The sequence below is a fragment of the Heterodontus francisci genome, chromosome 4 (genome assembly GCF_036365525.1).
Source record: "Heterodontus francisci isolate sHetFra1 chromosome 4, sHetFra1.hap1, whole genome shotgun sequence".
NCBI lineage: Eukaryota > Metazoa > Chordata > Chondrichthyes > Heterodontiformes > Heterodontidae > Heterodontus > Heterodontus francisci.
In genome coordinates, this window is record NC_090374.1 from 534,005 (window position 1) to 554,221 (window position 20,217).

A 20,217-nucleotide genomic window follows, 5' to 3' on the forward strand; every position below is an offset into this window, starting at 1 on the left:
TGGATTGAATTGTAAGTCATTGTTTGAGCAAGACTTAGTTGTGTTTTTATTCAATTATAATAGCCTTCTAAAGTTCTAAATTTAAAGGGTTTAATCATGGCAGGAGAGCTTAAAGCCGTGGTTTGCTCCTCTAGCTGCATATGGGAATCCGGGAACATTTCCTGTCCCCGGGACCAGCATGTGTGCAGGAAGTGTGTCCAGCTGCAGCTCCTGAAAGCTCGGGTTTCAGAGCTGGAATGGCGGCTGGAAACACTGTGGAGCATCTACGAGTCTGAGAGCATTGTGGATAGCACGTATAGAGAGGTGGTCACACCGCAGCTGAAGGGACTTGAGGAAGGAAGGGAATGGGTGACCACCAGGCAGTCCAAGAGAAACAGGCATGTAGTTCAGGAGTCCCCTGGGGTCCCGCTTGCAAATCAGTATTCCATTTTGGAGGCTAATGGGGCTGGTTCCTCCAGGGAGTGCGGACAGAGCCAAGCTTCTGGCACCGCAAGCAGCCTGTTTGTACAGGAAGGGGGAAAGAGAGGAAGAGCAATCGTAATCGGGGATTCTATAGTCAGGGGAACAGAGAGTTGCTACTGTGGACATCGACGTTACTCCAGGATGGTGTATTACCTCCCTGGTGCCAGGGTCCGGGGGATGTCACTGAACGGCTGCAAGGCATCCTGAATGGGGAGGGTGAAGAGGCAGAGGTTTTGGTACATGTTGGTACCAATGACATAGGTAGAAACAGGGATGAGGTCTTGCATTAAGAATTCAGGGAGTTAGGCAGGAGACTAAAAACCAGGACCTCTTGGGTTGGAATCTCTGGATTACTCCCAGTGCCACGTGCTTGCGAGTATAGAAATAGGAGAATAGCACAGATGAACACATGGCTTAAGAGTTGGTGCAGGAGGGAGGGTTTTAGATTCCTGGACCACTGGGACCGTTTCTGGGGAAGGTGGGACCTGTACAAGCGGGACGGTCTACATCTGAACCAGAGGGGGACTAACATCCTTGCTGGCGGGTTTGCTAGTGCTGTTGGGAAGAGTTTAAACTAATGTGGCAGGGGGAGGGGATGCAGACTCCTAGCAGAATAGGGACACAGCTAAACACAGGAAAGCGAACAAGCAAACAGTGGAAGTAAGTTTCAAGGGAGTAAGACCAGGATGGAAGGCCTCAACTTTAATGCCAGGAGTATTGCAGGTAAAACGGATGAGTTAAGGGCAAGGATTGACATGTGGAATTGTGATATAGTAGCCATCACGGAGACATGGTTGAGGGAGGGGCAGGATTGGCAGCTCAGTATCCCGGGATATAGAATCTTCAGGCGAGACAGAGGAGGGGGTAAAAGAGGAGGGGGCATTGCACTATTAGTTAAGGAGTCAGTTACTGCAGTAAGGAGAGATGATATCTTGGAGGGGGCATCAAATGAAGCTTTATGGGTAGAGTTTAGGAATAAAAAAGGAACAGCCACATTGCTAGGTGTTTATTATAGACCCCAGATAGTCAGCGGGAAATTGAGGAGCAAATATGTGCACCATTTGCAGAGGTATGTAAAAATAATAGGGTAATTATATTAGGTGATTTCAACTTTCCCAACATTAATTGGGATAGTCATCGTGTTAAGGGCTTAGATGGAGTGGAGTTCTTAAAATGTATACAGGAGAACTTTTTAGTTCAATATGTAGAGGATCCAACAAGGGAGGGTGCAGTGCTGGACCTAATTCTGGGGAATGAAGCCAGACAGGTGGTTGATGTGTTGGGGGAGCATTTTGGTGATAGCGACCACAACATGGTACAATTTAAGCTTGTTATGGAGAAAGAAATAGACAAGTTGCAAAAAAAGGTTTTGGATTGGGGGAGAGTGAATTTCAGTAAAATAAGGCAGGATCTGGCCAAGGTAGACTGGAAAGAGGGGGGCATTCAAAAAGGAAATGGGGAGGGTACTGGCCCAACATGTTCCCTCTAGGGTAATAGGTAGGAGTAACAAGCCCAGAGAACCATGGATGACCAGAAACATTCAGGGTACGATGAGAAGGAAAAGAGAGGCTTTTAGCAAATACAAGGAGAGCAAATCAATGGAAGCATTAGTGGAGTACAGAAAGTGTAGGATGGAGCTTAAGAAAGCAATTAGGAGAGCAAAGAGGGGATATGAGAAAGCACTGGCTGGTAAATGTAGGGAAAATCCCAAGATATTCTACAAGTATATCAATGGGAAGAGGATAACCAGGGAAAGAGTTGGACCCATTAGGGACCAAGGGGGAAATTTGTGGGTGGAGCCAGAGGACATAGGTAGGGTGTTGAATGAATACTTCACATCTGTCTTCACCCAAGAGAATGAGAATGTAGATATGGAACTCAGACAGAGACTGTGAGGTTCTTGCGCAAATTGTCATAGGGAGTGACAAGTATTGGAGGTTTTGGAAGGCTTAAAAATGGACTTATCTCCAGGTCTGGACGATTTGTGTCCCAGGATGCTGTGGGAGGCGAGGGTGGAGATTGCAGGGGCTCTGATCCAAATTTTTCATTCCTTTCTCGCCACGGGGGAGGTGCCAGAGGACTGGAGAACGTCTAATGTGGTACCACTATTTAAGAAAGGTTGTAGAGATAAGCCAGGGAACTACAGACCAGTGCGTCTCACGTCAGTGGTAGGGAAACTATTGGAGAAAATTCTGAGGGAGAGAATCTATCACCACTTGGAGAGGCAAAATTTGATTAGGAATTGTCAGAGGGAGGTCATGCCTAACAAATTTGATTGAATTTTTTGAGCATATGACCAGGTGTGTAGTTGAGGGTAGTGCAGTTGATATAGTTTACATGGATTTCAGCAAAGCCTTTGACAAGGTCCCACATGGGAGACTTATCAAGAAAGCAAATGCACATGAGATACAAGGTAACTTGATAAGGTGGATTCAAAATTGGCTTAGCTGTAGGAGACAGAGAGTGATGACAGTTGGCTGTTTTAGTGACTGGAAGCCAATGTCCAGTGGTGTACCACAGGGTTTGTGCAGGGTCCCCTATTGTTTGTCATTTATATAAACGACATAGATGGCTATGTGGGGGGTTGGATCAGTAAGTTCGCGGATGGCACAAAGATTGGCCAAGTGGTCAACAGTGAGGTGGTGTCTTAGGTTACAGGAAGATATAGACGGGATGGTCAAATGGGCAGAAAAGTGGCAGATGGAATTTAACACTGAAAAGTGTGAGGTGATACACTTTGGAAGGAGTAATGTGACACAGAAGTATTCAATGAATGGCCTGACACTGGGAAGTTCCAAGGAACAAAGGGATCTTGGCGTGTTTGTCCATAGATCTCTGAAGGCAGAAGGGCAGATTAATATGGTGGTGAAAAAGGCATATGGGACACTTGCCTTTATCAATCGAGGCATAGATTACAAAAGCAGGGAGGTCATGTTGGAGTTTTACAGAACATTGGTAAGGCCACAGCTGGAGTACTGTGTACAGTTCTAGGCACCACACTATAGGAAGGATGTGATTGCACTGGAGAGGGTGCAGAGGCGATTCACCAGGATGTTGCCTGGGCTGGAGCATTTCAGCTATGAAGAGACGCTGAAAAGGCGAGGGTTGTTTTCCTTAGAGCAGAAAAGGCTGAGGGGAGATATGATTGAGGTATACAAAATTGTGAGGGGCATTGATAGGGTAGATAGGAAGAAACTTTTTTCCTTAGCGGAGGGGTCAATCACCAGGGGGCATAGATTTAAGATAAGGGGCAGGAGGTTTAGAGTGGATTTGAGGAAAAATGTTTTCACCTAGAGGGTGGATGGAATCTGGAACACGCTGCCTGAAGAGGCGGTAGAGGCAGGAACCCTCACAACATTTAAGAAGTATTTAGATGAGCACTTGAAACACGATTGCATACAAGGCTACGGGCCAAGTGCTGGAAAATGTGATTTGAATAGTTATTGCTTGATGGCCTGTACAGACACAATGGTCCGAAAGGCCTGTTTCTGTGCTGTATATCTCTATGACTCTATGGCAACACAGGTAAACAGGATGGTGAAGAAGGCATATGGCATGCTTGCCTTCATCGGCCGAGGCATTGAGTACAAGAGTTGGGACATCATGTTACAGTTGTACATAACGTTGGTTAGGCCGCATTTGGAGCACTGTGTGCAGTTCTGATCACCGCACTACAGGAAAGATGTGATTAAGCTAGAGAGGGTGCAGAAAAGATTGACAAGGATGTTGCCTGGTTTGGAGGGCTTGAGTTATAAAGAGAGATTGGATAGGCTGGGTCTGTTTTCCCTGGAGCCAAGGAGGCTGAGAGGGGACATGATAGAGGTATATAAAATTATGAGAGGCATAGATAGGGTAGATAGCCAGAGTCTGTTTCCCATGGTAGGGGTGAATAAAACTAGAGGGCATAGATTTAAGGTGAGAGGGAGGAGGTTTAAAGGGGATCAAAGGGATTAATTTTTCACACAAAGAATAGTGGGTATCTGGAATGAGCTGCCTGAGGAGGTGGTGGAGGCAGGACGAGTAGCAACATTTAAGAGATAACTGGACAGGTACTTGAATGAGCAAGGCATAGAGGGATATGGAATTAATGCAGGCAGGTGGGATTAGTATAGATAGGCATTATGGTCGGCATGGATGTGGTGGGCCGAAGGGCCTGTTTCTGTGCTGTCCGACTCTGTGACTCTATTTAATTGGTCTGCCATTTGTTCCACAGTATAAATTCCCTGTCTCTGACTGTAAGGGATCCACATTTGTCTTCACTAATCTTTTTTTCTTCGCATATCTCTAGAAGCTTTTACAGTCAGTTTCTGCCTTCTCTGCAAGCTTACTCGCATACTCTATTTTCCCCTTCTTAATCAATCCCTTTGTTCTCCTTTGCTGAATTCTGAACTGCTCCCAATCCTCAGGTTTGCTGCTTGTTCTGGCCATTTTATACACTCCTTGGATCTAACACTATCCCTAATTTCTTTTGTTAGCCATGGTTGAGCCATCCTTCCTGTTTTATTTTTGCGCCAGACAGGAAGGAGCAATTGTTGTAATTCATCCATGCGCTCTTTAAATGCCAGCCATTGCCTATCCACTGTCATCCCTTTAAGTAACGTTCCCCAATCTATCATAGCCAACTGGTACCTCATACCTTCATAGTTTCCTTTATTTAGATTCAGGACCCTAGTCAGGAGTCAGGAGGGCTATAAGGAGTCATGAAAAGTCATTGGCAAACAGGATTAAGGAAAATCCCAAGGCTTTTTATACATATATAAAGAGCAAGAGGGTAACTAGGGAAATGGTTGGCCCACTCGAGGACAGAGAAGGGAATCTATGTGTGGAGCCGGAGGAAATGGGCGAGGTGCTAAATGAGTACTTTGCATCAATATTCACCGAAGAGAGGGACATGGTGGACGATGAGCCTAGGGAAGGGAGTGTAGATAGTCTCAGCCATCTCATTATCAAAAATGAGGAGGTGTTGGGTGTCTTGCAAAGCATTAAGGTAGATAAGTCCCCAGGGCCTGATGGGATCTACCCCAGAATACTAAGGGAGGCAAGGGAAGAAATTGCTGGGGCCTTGACAGAAATCTTTGCATCCTCATTGGCTACAGGTGAGGTCCCAGAGGACTGGAGAATAGCCAATGTTGTTCCTTTGTTTAAGAAGGGTAGCAAGGATAATCCAAGAAATTATAGGCCGGTGAGCCTTACATCAGTGGTAGGGAAATTATTAGAGAGGATTCTTCAGGACAGGATTTTCTCCCATTTGGAAACAAACGAACTTATTAGCGAGAGGCAGCATGGTTTTGTGAAGGGGAGGTCGTGTCTCAATAATTTTGATTGAGTTTTTTGAGGAAGTGACGAAGATGATTGATGAAGGTAAGGCAGTGGATGTTATCTATATGGACTTCAGTAAAGCCTTTGACAAGGTCCCTCATGGCAGACTGGTACAAAAGGTGAAGTCACATGGGATCAGAGGTGAGCTGGTGAGATGGATACAGAACTGGCTCTGTCATAGAAGACAGAGGGTAGCAATGGAAGGGTGTTTTTCTGAATGGAGGGATGTGACTACTGGTGTTCCGCAGGGATCAGTGCTGGGACCTTTGCTCTTTGTAGTATATATAAATGATTTGGGGGAAAATGTAGCTGGTCTGATTAGTAAGTTTGCGGACGACACAAAGGTTGGTGGAGTTGCAGATAGTGATGAGGATTGTCAGAGGATACAGCAGGATATAGATCGGTTGGAGACTTGGGCGGAGAAATGGCAGTTGGAGTTTAATCCGGACAAATGTGAGGTCATGCATTTTGGAAGCTCTAATGCAGGTGGGAAGTATACAGTAAATGGCAGAACCCTTAGGAGTATTGACAGGCAGAGAGATCTGGGCGTACAGGTCCACAGGTCACTGAAAGTGGCAACGCAGGAGGATAAGGTAGTCAAGAAGGCATACGGCATGCTTGCCTTCATCGGTCGGGGCATAGAGGATAAAAATTGGCAAGTCATGCTGCAACTTTAGTTAGGCCACACTTAGAATATTGCATGCAATTCTGGTCGCCACACTACCAGAAGGCCGTGGAGGCTTTGGAGAGGGTACAGAAGAGGTTTACCAGGATGTTGCCTGGTCTGGAGGGCATTAGCTATGAGGAGAGGTTGGATAAATTCGGATTGTTTTCACTGGAACGACGGAGGTGGAAGGGCGACATGATAGAGGTTTACAAAGTTATGAGCGGCATGGACAGAGTGGATAGTCAGAAGCTTTTTCCCAGGGTGGAAGAGTCAGTTACTAGGGGACATAGGTTTAAGGTGAGAGGGGCAAAGTTTAGAGGGAATGTGCGAGGCAAGTTCTTTACACAGAGGGTGGTGAGTGCCTGGAACTTGCTGCCGGGGGTGGTGGTGGAAGCAGGTACAATAGCGACGTTTATGAGGCATCTTGACAAATACATGAATAGAATGGGAAGAGAGGGATAAGGTCCACGGATGTGCAGAAGGTTTTAGTTTAGGCAGGCATCAAGATCGGCGCAGGCTTGGAGGGCCGAATGGCCTGTTCCTGTGCTGTACTGTTCTTTGTTCTAGTCTCGGAATCAACTCTCTCACTCCATCTTAATGAAGAATACCATCATGTTATGGTTGCTCTTCCCCAACGGTAATACGGAATGCAAATGGAATTTTTGCATTTATGGCTAAAGGAATAAAGTATACAAGTAGGGAAGTTTTGCAGCTGTACAAGGCATTAGTGAGACCGCAGCTGGAGTATTGCATACAGTTTTTGTCCCCTTACTTGTAGTTGCATTGGAGGCAGTTCAGAGGAGGTTCACTAGATTGATTCCAGAGATGAGGGGTTTGTCTTATGAAGAGGGATTGAGCAGTTTAGGCCTTTACTGTCTGGAGTTTAGAAGAATGAGAGGAGATCTAATTGAGGTGTATTAGATGATGAAGGGGATTGACAAAGTAGACGTAGAGAGGATGTTTCCTCTTGTGGGGGAATCTGGAACTAGGAGGTATAGTTTCAGAATAATGTGTCTCCCATTTATGATGGAGATGAGGAGGAATTTCTTTTCTGAGGGTTGTTAATCTTTGGAATTCTCTACCCCAGACAGCAGTGAGGCTTGGTCTTTGAATATATTCAAGGCTGAGATAGACAGATTTTTGATCGACAAGGGAGTCAAAGGTTATCGGGGGGCCGGCAGGAAAGTTTAGTTGAGACCAGCTGTGATCTTATTGAATGGCGGAGCACTGTAACTGCAGTAATTCTCTTGGTCTTTTCCCAAGGACTGGGAATGCTGAACGACAGTATGTGTGGAGGGATGCAACTATTGCCAGACCCCCTCTACTCCATTCCCACAGACAACACCTATCTGTTAGCAGTCACTGCCACAGACACTGGCCGCATATTCCTGGCTGGGAAAGATGGCTGTTTGTATGAAGTTGCTTATCAGGTAAATTTTTTCTTTCTGCCTTCCAACCTTTTCTGCACTGCATTATATCAGGGTGTGGGATGGGAGGGTGACTGGGCAGTGTGTTGGACGGATGGACGGTGTGATGGGTGAACAAGTGGGGTGGTGTGGAGTGCGGGCAGGCGAGCGAGTGGCTGATGTGTGTTGTGTTGGGCAGGTGATTGGTGTGTTGGACGATGTGGTTGCCGAGACGGACCTGTGATGGGTGGGCAGGCAGTGAGAGTGGTTGTGAGCGAATACTTTTGCTTAACCCTTTGATTTCCTTGGTTTCCAGGCTGAGGCTGGTTGGTTTAACCAACGATGCAGGAAGATTAATCACTCAAAGAGCTCTGTGTCCTTCCTTATCCCCTCATTTCTACAATTCACCTTCTCTGAAGATGGTGAGTAACAGTCAAAGTTCTGTGTAGGCTTTGGTGTAAGGTTCTGTCAAGTATAATGTCTCTGCCCAACAGCATTGCAGTTTCCATTGAACGGCACGGGACCTGCTCACTGACTTCAGCATCTCCATATCACACAACAGTAGCCAATCATGACCTGGCTTTGATTTGCAAATCAGGTGGAGGTTGTAGCTGGTGAACTGGAGCAATTTGGCAACATCCCATGGATCAGTCACCACTCTACCTTGCAGGTCTTGTCGGGCAGGAATCTGCTGTACGGTGAGTGTGTCTTGTGCATTCGGACTGCCTGATGAAAAAATACCAAAGACCACTTCATTCACCACCTGGTGCCTTGGTAGTCACATGATATCATGAAGTTTTGACTAATTATAGCAATCAATCTCTCTCAATAAGTCTACAACAAGCCCAGACATGATGTTTAAAAAGATGACATGCATTTATATCGCGCCTTTCATGCACACCGGACGTCTCATAGTGCTTCATTATTGTAATGTAGAAAACAGGACAGCCAATTTATGCATAGCAAGCTCCCACAAACAACAGTGTGGTAATGACCAGATAATTTGTTTTTGTGACTTTGAGGGATAAATATTGGCCAGGGCACCGGGGAGAACACCCCTGCTCTTCAGGACACCGGGGAGAATTCCCCTGCTCTTCAGGACACCGGGGAGAACTCCCTTGCTCTTCAGAACACCGGGGAGAGCTCCCCTGCTCTTCAGGACACCGGGGAGAACTCCCCTCCTCTTCAGGGCACTGGGGAGAGCTCCCCTCCTCTTCAGGGCACTGGTGAGAACTCCCCTGCTCTTCAGGACACCGGGGAGAACTCCCCTGCTCTTCAGGGCACCGGGGAGAACTCCCCTGCTCTTCGGGACACCGGGGAGAACTCCCCTGCTCTTCGGGACACCGGGGAGAACTCCCCTGCTCTTCGGGACACCGGGGAGAACTCCCCTGCTCTTCGGGACACCGGGGAGAACTCCCCTGCTCTTCGGGACACCGGGGAGAACTCCCCTGCTCTTCGGGACACCGGGGAGAACTCCCCTGCTCTTCGGGACACCGGGGAGAACTCCCCTGCTCTTCGGGACACCGGGGAGAACTCCCCTGCTCTTCGGGACACCGGGGAGAACTCCCCTGCTCTTCGGGACACCGGGGAGAACTCCCCTGCTCTTCGGGGCACCGGGGAGAGCTCCCCTGCTCTTCGGGGCACCGGGGAGAGCTCCCCTGCTCTTCGGGACAACGGGGAGAGCTCCCCTGCTCTTTGGGACAACGGGGAGAACTCCCCTGCTCTTCGGGGCACCGGGGAGAACTCCCCTGCTCTTCGGGGCACCGGGGAGAACTCCCCTGCTCTTCGGGGCACCGGGGAGAACTCCCCTGCTCTTCGGGGCACCGGGGAGAACTCCCCTGCTCTTCGGGGCACCGGGGAGAACTCCCCTGCTCTTCGGGGCACCGGGGAGAACTCCCCTGCTCTTCGGGGCACCGGGGAGAACTCCCCTGCTCTTCGGGGCACCGGGGAGAACTCCCCTGCTCTTCGGGGCACCGGGGAGAACTCCCCTGCTCTTCGGGGCACCGGGGAGAACTCCCCTGCTCTTCGGGGCACCGGGGAGAACTCCCCTGCTCTTCGGGGCACCGGGGAGAACTCCCCTGCTCTTCGGGGCACCGGGGAGAACTCCCCTGCTCTTCGGGGCACGGGGGAGAACTCCCCTGCTCTTCGGGACACTGGGGAGAACTCTCCTGCTCTTCTTTGAAATAGTGCCATGGGATCTTTTACGTCCACCTCTCTCGCTTCTTTTAACAGCAGGGGGTAAATTTCATCAGGCCCTGATGATTTGTCAACTTTCAAGGATGCTAATCCCATTAATACTTCCTCTCGCCCTATGTTTATCACATCCAATACGTCACACTCCTCTTTAACTACAATATCTGCATCGTTCCCCTCTTTTGTGAAGACAGATGCAAAGTATTCATTAAGAACAATACCGACATCTTCCGCCCCGACACATAGGTTACCTTTTTGGTCTTTTATGGGTTCTACTCTCTCCTTAGTTAGTTTCTCTTCCTCTTAATGTATTGATAAAACATCTTTGGGTTCACCTTGATTTTGCTTGCCAATATTCTTTCATGCCCTGTCTTTGCTTTCCTAATTTCCTTTTTGATTTCACCCTTCCACTTTCTATACTCCCCTCGGCTTTCTGTAGTATTGAGTTCTTGGTGTCGGACATAAGCTTTTATTTTCTGCGTTATCTTACCCTGTAAGCTTCCTGACATTCATGGGGTCTAAATTTGGCCGTCTCAACCTTTTTCTTTTTGGGAGCTCTGAAACCCTTGAATCTCCCCTTTGAATGCCTCCCACTGTTCTGACACTGATTAACTTTCAAGTTGCTGTTTCCAGTCCACGTTTGCTAAATAACTCCTCAGTTTAGTAAAATTGGCCTTGCCCAAATTGAGAACTCTAACTCCTGTTCTATCTCTGTCCTTTTCCATAATTATGTTAAAACTGACTGAATTATGATCACTACCACCAAAATGCTCTCCCACTGCCCTTCCTTTCACCTGTCCATCTTCATTTCCAAAAACTAAGTCTAAAACTGACCTCTTTTGTTGGACTTGCTACATACTGGGCAAAAAAGTTCTCCTCAATGCACCTGAAGAATTCTGCTCCCTCAATTCCTTTCACGCTAAAATGATCCCAGTTAATATTGGGGTAGTTAAAATCCCTTACTAATTACTGCCCTATTGTTGTTGCACTTCTCAGAGATTTGCCTACATATCTGTTCTTCTAAATCCCTCTGACTGTTTGGGGGTCTATAGTGCACTCCCAGCAGTGTGATTGCCCCTTTATTGTTCCTTAGCTCAATCCATATGGCCTCATTTGAAGAACCTTCCAACATATCATCTCTCCTCACAGCTGTAATAGTTTCTTTGACCAGAATCGCCACTCCCCCTCCTTTCTTATCTGCCTCCCTATCGCATCTGAAAACCCTGTAACCAGAGCTGCCATTCCTGTTCCTCCTTAAGCCATGTTTCTGTAATAGCTATGATATCATACTGCAACTGTCTATCTGTACCCTCAGCTCATTTTCTTTATTTGCTATACTCCTTGCATTGAAATAGATACCCTTGAGCACTGCCAAACTCTTTTTATTTTCTAATCTTTGTTCCTCTGTCTTCCAGACTCATCCATTAATTCTCCGCCTTCCATTTTCATTTCTGATTTTGTCCCAACTGAGTCTACCCTCAGGTCCCCATCCCCCTGCCAAACTAGTTTAAACCCTCCCCAACAGCACTAGCAAAACCTTCCGTAACGAACTCAGTCCTGGCTCTGTTCAGGTGCAACCCGTCCAGCCTGTAAAGGTCCCATCTCCCCTAGAGTTGGTCCCAATGCCCCAGGAATCTGAGGCCCTCCCTCTTGCACTATCTTTCCAGCCTTACATTCATCTGTCTTACCTTTATATTTCTATACTCACTTGCGCGTGGCACTGGAAGTAATCGGAGATTACTATTGTTGAGGTCTTGCTTGCTAATTTCTTACCTAGCTCCCTAAATTCTGACTGCAGGATCACATCCCTCTTTCTACCTATGTCGTTGGTTTAGCTGTAGACCACGACTGCTGGCTGTTCACCGTCCCCCCCTCGGGGGAGTAAATTAATGTAAGTCATGGCAGGGCAGCTCGGCAGCATGGAGTGCTCCTTCTGTACAATGTGGGAAGTCAGGGACATGTCCAAAGTCCAGGGCAAACACGTGTGCAGGAAGTGTCTCCAGCTGCAGCTACTTGAAATCCGTGTTCCGGATCTAGGGAAGTGGCTGGGGATGCTGTGGAGCATCGGCGAGTCTGAGAACATAGTGGATAGCACGTACAGGGAGGTGGTCACACCGTAGGTAAAGACTGCTCAGGTAGAAAGGGAATGGGTGACTGCCAGGCAGGTAGTGCAGGAGTCTCCTGGGTCCATCTCCCGCTCTAACAGATTTTCCACTTTGAATACTGTTGGGGGAGATAACTTCTCAGGGGATTGCAGCAAGAGCCAAGTCTGTGGCACCACAGGTGGCTCAGCTGCGCAGGAGGGGAGGAAAAAGAGTGGGAGAGCTATAGTGATAGGGGATTCTATTGTAAGGGGTACAGATAGGCATTTGTGTGGCTGCAAACGTGACTGCAGGATGGTATGTTGCCTCCTTGGTGCTAGGGTCAAGGATGTCATGGAGCGACTGCAGGACATTCTGAAGGGGGAAGGTGAACAGTCAGAGGTCGTGGTTCACATTGGTACCAACGACATAGGTGGAAAGAGGGATGAGGTCCTGCAACAAGAATTTAGGGAGCTAGGTAGCAGATTAAAAAGCAGTACCTCAAAGGTTGTAATCTCAGGATTACTCCTGGTGCCACATGCTAGTGAGTATAGGAATAGGAGGATAGAGCAGATGAATACGTGGCTGAGGTTATGGTGCAGGAGGGAGGGCTTTAGTTTCCTGGATCACTGGGTCTGTTTCAGGCAAAGGTGGGACCTGGACAAGTTGGATGGGTTGTACCTGAACCAGAATGGGACCAACATCCTTGCTGGGAGATTTGCTGGTGCAGTTGAGGGTGGTTTAAACTAATTTGGCAGGGGGATGGGATACAGAGTGGAGGTACAGTGGGATGAGATGTCGAGTGAAGGGGGGTGATACACAGCCAAATTTGGAAGAGAAACTAAGTCTGTCTGGAAGGCAGAGCAAATATGGACCTGTTGAGGCACAAGCGAATAACATCCATTTTAGCGCAAAGAGTCTTACAAGTAAGGCACAAACAAGAAATGCTGGGAATACTCAGAAGGTCTGGCAGCATCTGTGGAGAGAGAAGCAGAGTTAACATTTCAGGTCAGTGACCCTTCATCAGAAGTAAGGCAGATGAATTGATGGTGATGATTAACACATGGGATTACGATATTATTGCCATCACAGAAACTTGGTTGAGGAAAGGGCAGGACTGACAGCTCAATATTCCAGGGTGTAGAATCTGCGTGGTACGGGGGGAGTAAAAGAGGAGGTGGCATTGCACTGTTGATCAAGGAGTCAATTACTGAATAAGGAGGGATGATATCTTAGAAGGTTCCTCAAATGAGGCCATATGGGTAGAACTTAAAAACAAAAAGGGACAATCACTTTGCTGGGAGTGTACTACAGGCCTCCAAACAGTCAGGGAGAGATCGAGGAGCAGATATGCAGGCAAATCTCAGAGAGGTGTAAAAATAATAGGATAATGATCGGGGATTTCAACTTCCTCAATATTAACTGGGATAGTCTTAGTGCAAAAGGCTTATTGGGAGCAGAATTCTTAAAGTGCATCCAGGAGAGATTTTTGAGCCAGCACGTGGAAAATCCTACAAGAGAAGGGGCAGTACTGGACCTAATCCTCGGGAATGAAGCTGGTCAAGTGGTAGAGGTGTCAGTAGGGGAGCATTTCGGGGAAAGTGACCATAACTCTGTAAGATTTAAGGTAGTTATGGAAAAGGACAAAGATGAACCGGAAATAAAGGTACTGAATTGGGGGAAGGCCGATTTCAGTGTGATAAAACAGAATCTGGCCAAAGTGGACTGGGAGCAGTTACTTGTAGGAAAGTCTTCATTAGACCATTGGGAGTCATTCAAAAAGAAAATAGTGAGAGTTCAGGGCCAAAGTAAAGGTGAAGGGTAGGGCCAACAAGTCCAGGGACCCGAGGTGTTAAGGGATATAGAGCATTGGATCAGGAAAAAAAAGGAAGCCGAGGGCAGATTCAGAAGGCTAAAAACAGCCGAGGCCTTAGAGAAGTACAGAAAGTGTAGGGGGGATACTTAAAAAACATAATGAGAGTCATAGAAAGATACAGCACCAAAACAGGCACTTCGGCCCAACGAGTCCGCGCCGACCATCAACCACCCATTTTGTACTAATCCCACATTAATCCCATTTTCCCTCCCACATCCCCACCTTTCCTCAATTCTCCTACCACCTACCTACACTAGGGGCAATTTTTACAATGGCCAATTTACCTATCAACCCGCAAGTCTTTGGCATGTGGAAGGAAACCGGAGCACCCGGAGGAAACCCACGTGGCCACAGGGAAAACTTGCAAACTCCGCACAGACAGTACCCAGAACTGAACCCCGGTCGCTGGAGCCGTGAGGCTGCGGTACTAGCCACTGCGCCACTCCGCAGAGGGGGCTTGAAAAAACACTGGCGGGCAAGATAAAGGAAAATCCCAGGTGTTTTTGAAGTACATTAAGGGCAAGAGGATAACCAGAGAAAGAGTAGGGCCATTAGTGACCAAAGTGGCAATCTGTGTGTGGAGCTGGAGAACGTTGGTGAGGTTTTAAATGATTACTTTTCATCTGTGTTCACTATGGAGACGGACAATGTAGGTGTAGCGATCAGGGAGGGGGTTTGTGATATACTTGAACAAATTATCATTGAAAGAGAGAAGGTATTAGTGCTTTTCGCGGGCTTAAAAGTGGATAAATCCCCAGGCCCAAATGGGATGCATCCCAGGCTGCTATGCGAGGCAAGGGAGGAGATAGCAGGGGCTCTGACACAAATTTTCAAATCCTCTCTGGCCACGGGAGAGGTACCGGAGGATTGGAGGACAGCGAATGTGGTACCATTATTCAAGAAGGGTAGCAGAGATAAACCAGGTAATTATAGGCCAGTCAGTCTATCAGTGGTTGGGAAATATTGCAAAAAATTCTGAGGGACAGGATTAATCTACACTTTGGAGAGGCAGGGATTAATCATGTTAGTCAGCATGGCTTTGTCAAGGGGGGGTCGTGTCTAACTAACTTGATTGAATTTTTCGAGGAGGTGACTAGATAGGTAGATGAGGGTAAAGCAGTTGATGTAGTATACATGGAAGTCAGTAAGGCTTTTGATAAGGTCCTGCATGGGAGATTGGTTCAGAAGTTAAGAGCCCATGGGATCCAGGGCAAACTGGCAAATTGGATCCAAAATTGGCTTAGTGGCAGGAAGCAGAGGGTGACGGTTGAGGGTTATTTTGCGAGTGGAAACCTGTGACCAGTGGTGTACCGCAGGGATCGGTGCTGGGACCCTTGCTGTTTGTAGTGTACATTAATGATTTAGATGTGAATACAGGAGGTATGATAAGTAAGTTCGCAGATGACACGAAAATTGGTGGTGCCGTAAATAGTGAGGAGGAAAGCCTTAGATTACAGATTGATATAGATGGGCTGGTAAGATGGGCGGTGCAATGGCAAATGTAATTTAATCCTGAGAATTGGGAGGTGATGCATTTTGGGAGGACTAACAAGGCAAGGGAATACACAATGGATGGTAGGACGTACAGAGGGTCAGAGGCACCTTGGTGTACTTGTCCATAGATCACTGAAGGCAGCAGCACAGGTCGATAAGGTGGTTAGGAAGGCATATGGGATACTTGCCTTTATTAGCCGAGGCATAGAATACAAGAGCAGGGAGGTTATGATGGAGCTGTATAAACGCTAGTTAGGTCACAGCTGGAGTACTGTGTACAGTTCTGGGCACCACACTATAGGAAGGATGTGATTGCACTGGAGATGGTGCAGAGGAGATTCACCAGGATGTTGCCTGGGCTGGAGCATTTCAGCTATGAAGAGAGACTGAAAAGGCTTGGTTTGTTTTCCTTAGAGCAGAGAAGGCTGAGGGGGGACATGATTGAGGTATACAAAATAATGAGGGGCATTGATAGGTTAGATAGGAAGAAACCTTTTCCCTTGGCGGAGGGGCCAATAACCAGGGGACATAGATTTAAGATCAAGGGCAGAAGGTTGAGAGGGGTTTTTAGGAAAAAAGATTTCACTCAGAGGATGGTTGGAATTTGGAACAAACTGCTTGAAGAGGTGGTAGAGGCAGGAACCCTCACAAAATTTAATCAGTATTTAGATGATCACTTGAAACACCATAGCATACAAGGCTATGGGCCAAGTGCTGTAAAATGGGATTAGAATAGGTGCTTGATGGCCGGCACAGACACGATGGGCCGAAGGGCCTGTTTCTGTGCTGCATAACTCTATGACTCATGACCCCCGAGAGAAAATATTTCTTCTCATCTGTTTTAAATGGGCAACCCCTTATTTTTAAACAGTGACCCCTAGTTCTAGATTCTCCCACAAGAGGAAACATCCTTTCCACATTCACCCTGTCAAGACCCCTCAGGATCTTATACATTTCAATCAAGTCGCTTCTTAATTTTTTAAACTCCAGCTGATACAAGCCTAGCCTGTCCAATCTTTCATCATAAGGCAACCCACCCATTCCAGTCAGTAGTCTAGTAACCTTTCCCTGAACTGCTTCCAATGCATTTATATCCTTCCTTAAATGAGAAAAATACTGTACACTATACTCCAGATGTGGTCTCACCAATGCCCTGTATAGCAAAAGCATAATCTCCTTACTTTTGCATTCAATTCTCCTTGCAAGAAACTATAACTTTCTGTTAGCTTTCCTAATTACTAGCTGAACCTGCAGACTAACTTGTTGTGATTCATACTCTAGGATACCCAGATCCCTCTCTATCTCAGAGCTCTGCAATCTCTCGCCATTTAGATAATATGCTTTCCTATCCTTCCTGCCAAAATGCACAATTTCACATTTTTCCACATCATACTCCATTTGCCAGGTCTATGTCCACTCACTCAACCTATCTCTCTCCCTTTGTAGCCTCCTTATGTCCCAGAGTCATAGAGAGATACAGCACTGAAACAGGCCCTTCGGCCCATCTGCGTCTGTGCCGACCATCAACACCCATTTATACCAATCCTACATTAATCCCATTTCCCTCTCACATCCCTACCTTCCCTCAATTCGCCTACTACCTACCTACACTAGGGCAATTTACAATGGTCAATTTATCTATCAACCTGCCAGTCTTTGGCTGTGGGAGGAAAGCGGAGCACCCGGAGGAAACCCACACGGTCACAGGGAGAACTTACAAACTCCGCGCAGGCAGTACCCAGAACCGAACCCAGGTTGCTGGAGCTGTGAGGCTGCGGTGCTAACCACTGCGCCACTGTGCCGTCCTCTTCACTTACTTTCCTACCTATCTTTGTGTCATCAGTAAATTTAGCAACCATGCCTTCGGTCCCTTCATCGAAGTCATTTATATAAATTGTAAAAAGTTGCGGTCCCAGCACAGATCCCTGTGGCACACCGCTCGTTACATCTTGCCAACCAGAAAATTACCCATTTATGCCTTTTTTCTTTAGTTAGGCAGCCAACCTTCTGTCTTCGCCAGTGTTTTTTCCCCTACGCCATGAACTTTTATTTTCCACAATAACCTTTGATGTGGCACCTTATCAAATGCCTTCTTTTACAAGCTCTACTTTAGATTGTTCCATGCTCGTCTTGATTTCTAACCTAAACCTTATGACAAATCACTCTTCCTCAAGTGCTCCCCACAGATACTTGGTCCACTTGGCCCACCTCATTTCCCAGCAGCAGATCCAGCAACACTTTGTATCCTTAAATATTAAGTGCCCAGCCCTCACCATTTTTAAGCCACATTTCTGTTATTGCCACTCCATCATATTCCCACCCTGCTGTTTGTGCTTGTAACTTGCCAACTTTATTCACCAACTTTGCATTTACATAAATACATTCTAAACCCGACCTTGTGTTCCTTGTCGTCATTCTTAGTCTGCTCCTATCTAATATGGTACCTTCTCTAGTACTATCCAACACTCATTCCTTCATGCATCTTATTTTTCTTTTCTGTCCTAATACAGTCATGACCCTATGCTCATCAATCTACCTGTCACAGATGGATCAGTCCAAGAAGATTTATCTCTCCTGTTGCTTCTCTCACCAACTGCTGCAGACCTAGTCTGGCAGATATGTCATTCAGGTATCGGCCTACTCGGTCAGTTTTGGTGCAACCAAGGCAGTCTTGGTAATGAGGATTGATGTTCCCCAACCGTAATCGATTCTGCATCCCTGCTACCCTCAATACTACTTCCATATATTGATTCATTAGCTGAGGAATGGCAATCGCTGGTAATCAGGAGATTTCCTTGCCTGTGTTTAACCTAATGTCTTGAAATTTCATGGGATCTGAAGTTAATGCTGAGGACTCCGAGGGCAGCTCCCTTCTGGCTGTATACTACTGCCACCAAGGTTGGTCTCTCCTTCCAGTGGGTCAGGACATATCCAGGGATAGTGAGAGAGGAGTCTGGGACATTGGCTGAAAGGTATGATTCGTTGAGTATGAATTGTCAGGCTGCTACTTGACTAGTTTGTGGGACAGCTCTCGAAATTTTGGATGTTAGTGAGGAGGATTGCAGGATCAACTGGGCAGGGTGTCCCTTCGTTAGTTCCGAGCACCTCAGTTGATGCTGGGTGGTCTGTCTGGATTTATTCTTCTTTGAGTTTTCTGCAAAGGTTTGATACAACTGAGTGGCTTGCGAGGCCATTTTCTTTGTATATTCTGTTGCATTTGTAAAATGTTTCCCTTTCTTCCAGACCCAGTAGTTCAGATCGCCATTGATAACTCCAGGAATATCTTGTACACTCGCTCGGAAAAGGGAGCCCTGCAGGTAGGATTGTGCTATGTGTTCACAGGGTGAGAGAGACACTGATGCCCATTGGCTGTGTAACAGAGCCCAACGCCCATTGGCTGTGTAAAAGGAGGGAGCGGCGGTGGCGTCATGGTATTGTCACTGAACTAGTAATTCAGAGCCCAGGCTAATAGTCAGAGTCGTACAGCATAGAAACGGGTCCTTCGGCCCACCGTGTCCATGCCGACCATAATTCCTATCTATACTAATCCCATCTGCCTGCATTAATTCCATATCCTTCTATGCCTTGTTCATTCAAGTACCTGTCCAGCTGCCTCTTAAATGTTGCTACTGTTCCTGCCTCCACCACCACCTCTGGCAGCTCATTCCAGATACCCACTATTCTTTGTGTGAAAAATTTACCCCTTTGATCCCCTTTAAACCTCCTCCCTCTCACCTAAACTCTATATCCTCTAGTTTTAGTCACCCCTACCATGGGAAACAGACTCTGGCTATCTACCCTATCTATGCCTCTCATAATTTTATATACCTCTATCATGTCCCCTCTCGGCCTCCTTTGCTCCAGTGAAAACAGACCCAGCCTATCCAATCTCTCTTTATAACCCAAGCCCTCCAAACCAGGCAACATGCTTGTGAATCTTTTCTGCACCCTCTCTAGCTTAATCACATCTTTTCTGTAGTGCGGTGACCAGAACTGCACACAGCGCTCCAAATGCGGTCTAACCAACGTCATGTACAACTGTAACATGACGTCCCAACTCTTGTACTCAATGCCTTGGCCAATGAAGGCAAGCATGCCATGCGCCTTCTTCACCACCCTGTCTACCTGTGTTGCCACTTTCAGAGAACTATGTACTTTCACCCCAAGGTCTCTCTGCTCAACAACACTCCCCAGGGCCCTGCCATTCACTGTTTCTGTCCTGCCCTGGTTTAACTTCCCAAAATGCATCACTTCGCACTTGTCTGCTTTAAATTCCATTTGCCAATCCCTTGCCCACTTTCCCAGTTGATCTATATCCTGTTGTAACCTTAGACAACCTTCTTCACTCTCCACTATACCAGCAATTTTGGTGTCATCTGCAAACTTACTAATCATGCCCCTACATTCACATTCAAGTCATTAATATATATGACAAACAACAGAGGGCCCAGCACAGATCCCTGTGGCACACCACTGGTCACCGGCCTCCAATCTGAAAAACAACCCTCCACTACCACTCTCTGCCTCCTATCACCAAGACAACTTTGTATCCAATTGGCCAGCTCACCCTGGATCCCATGTGTTGGAACCTTCTGGACCAGCCTACCATGCGGGACCTTGTCAAAGGCCTTTCTAAAGTCCATGTAGACAACATCCATCGCCCTGTCCTAGTCAATCCTCTTGGTCACCTCCTCGAAAAACTCAATCAAATTCGTAAGA

General features: G+C 47.0%; 1 protein-coding gene across 2 annotated transcripts in view; it reads left to right on the forward strand.

Annotated features, from left to right (window-relative positions):
• nup155 (nucleoporin 155) overlaps positions 1-20,217 on the forward strand; it is a 560,589-nt gene that overhangs the window by 125,530 nt on the left and 414,842 nt on the right. For both annotated transcript variants that reach the window (XM_068029070.1, XM_068029071.1), the window contains exons 7-9: positions 7,712-7,878; positions 8,171-8,276; positions 18,742-18,815. In XM_068029070.1, the coding sequence (XP_067885171.1) occupies positions 7,712-7,878; positions 8,171-8,276; positions 18,742-18,815 (347 nt within the window). The remainder of the gene's footprint in view (positions 1-7,711; positions 7,879-8,170; positions 8,277-18,741; positions 18,816-20,217) is intronic.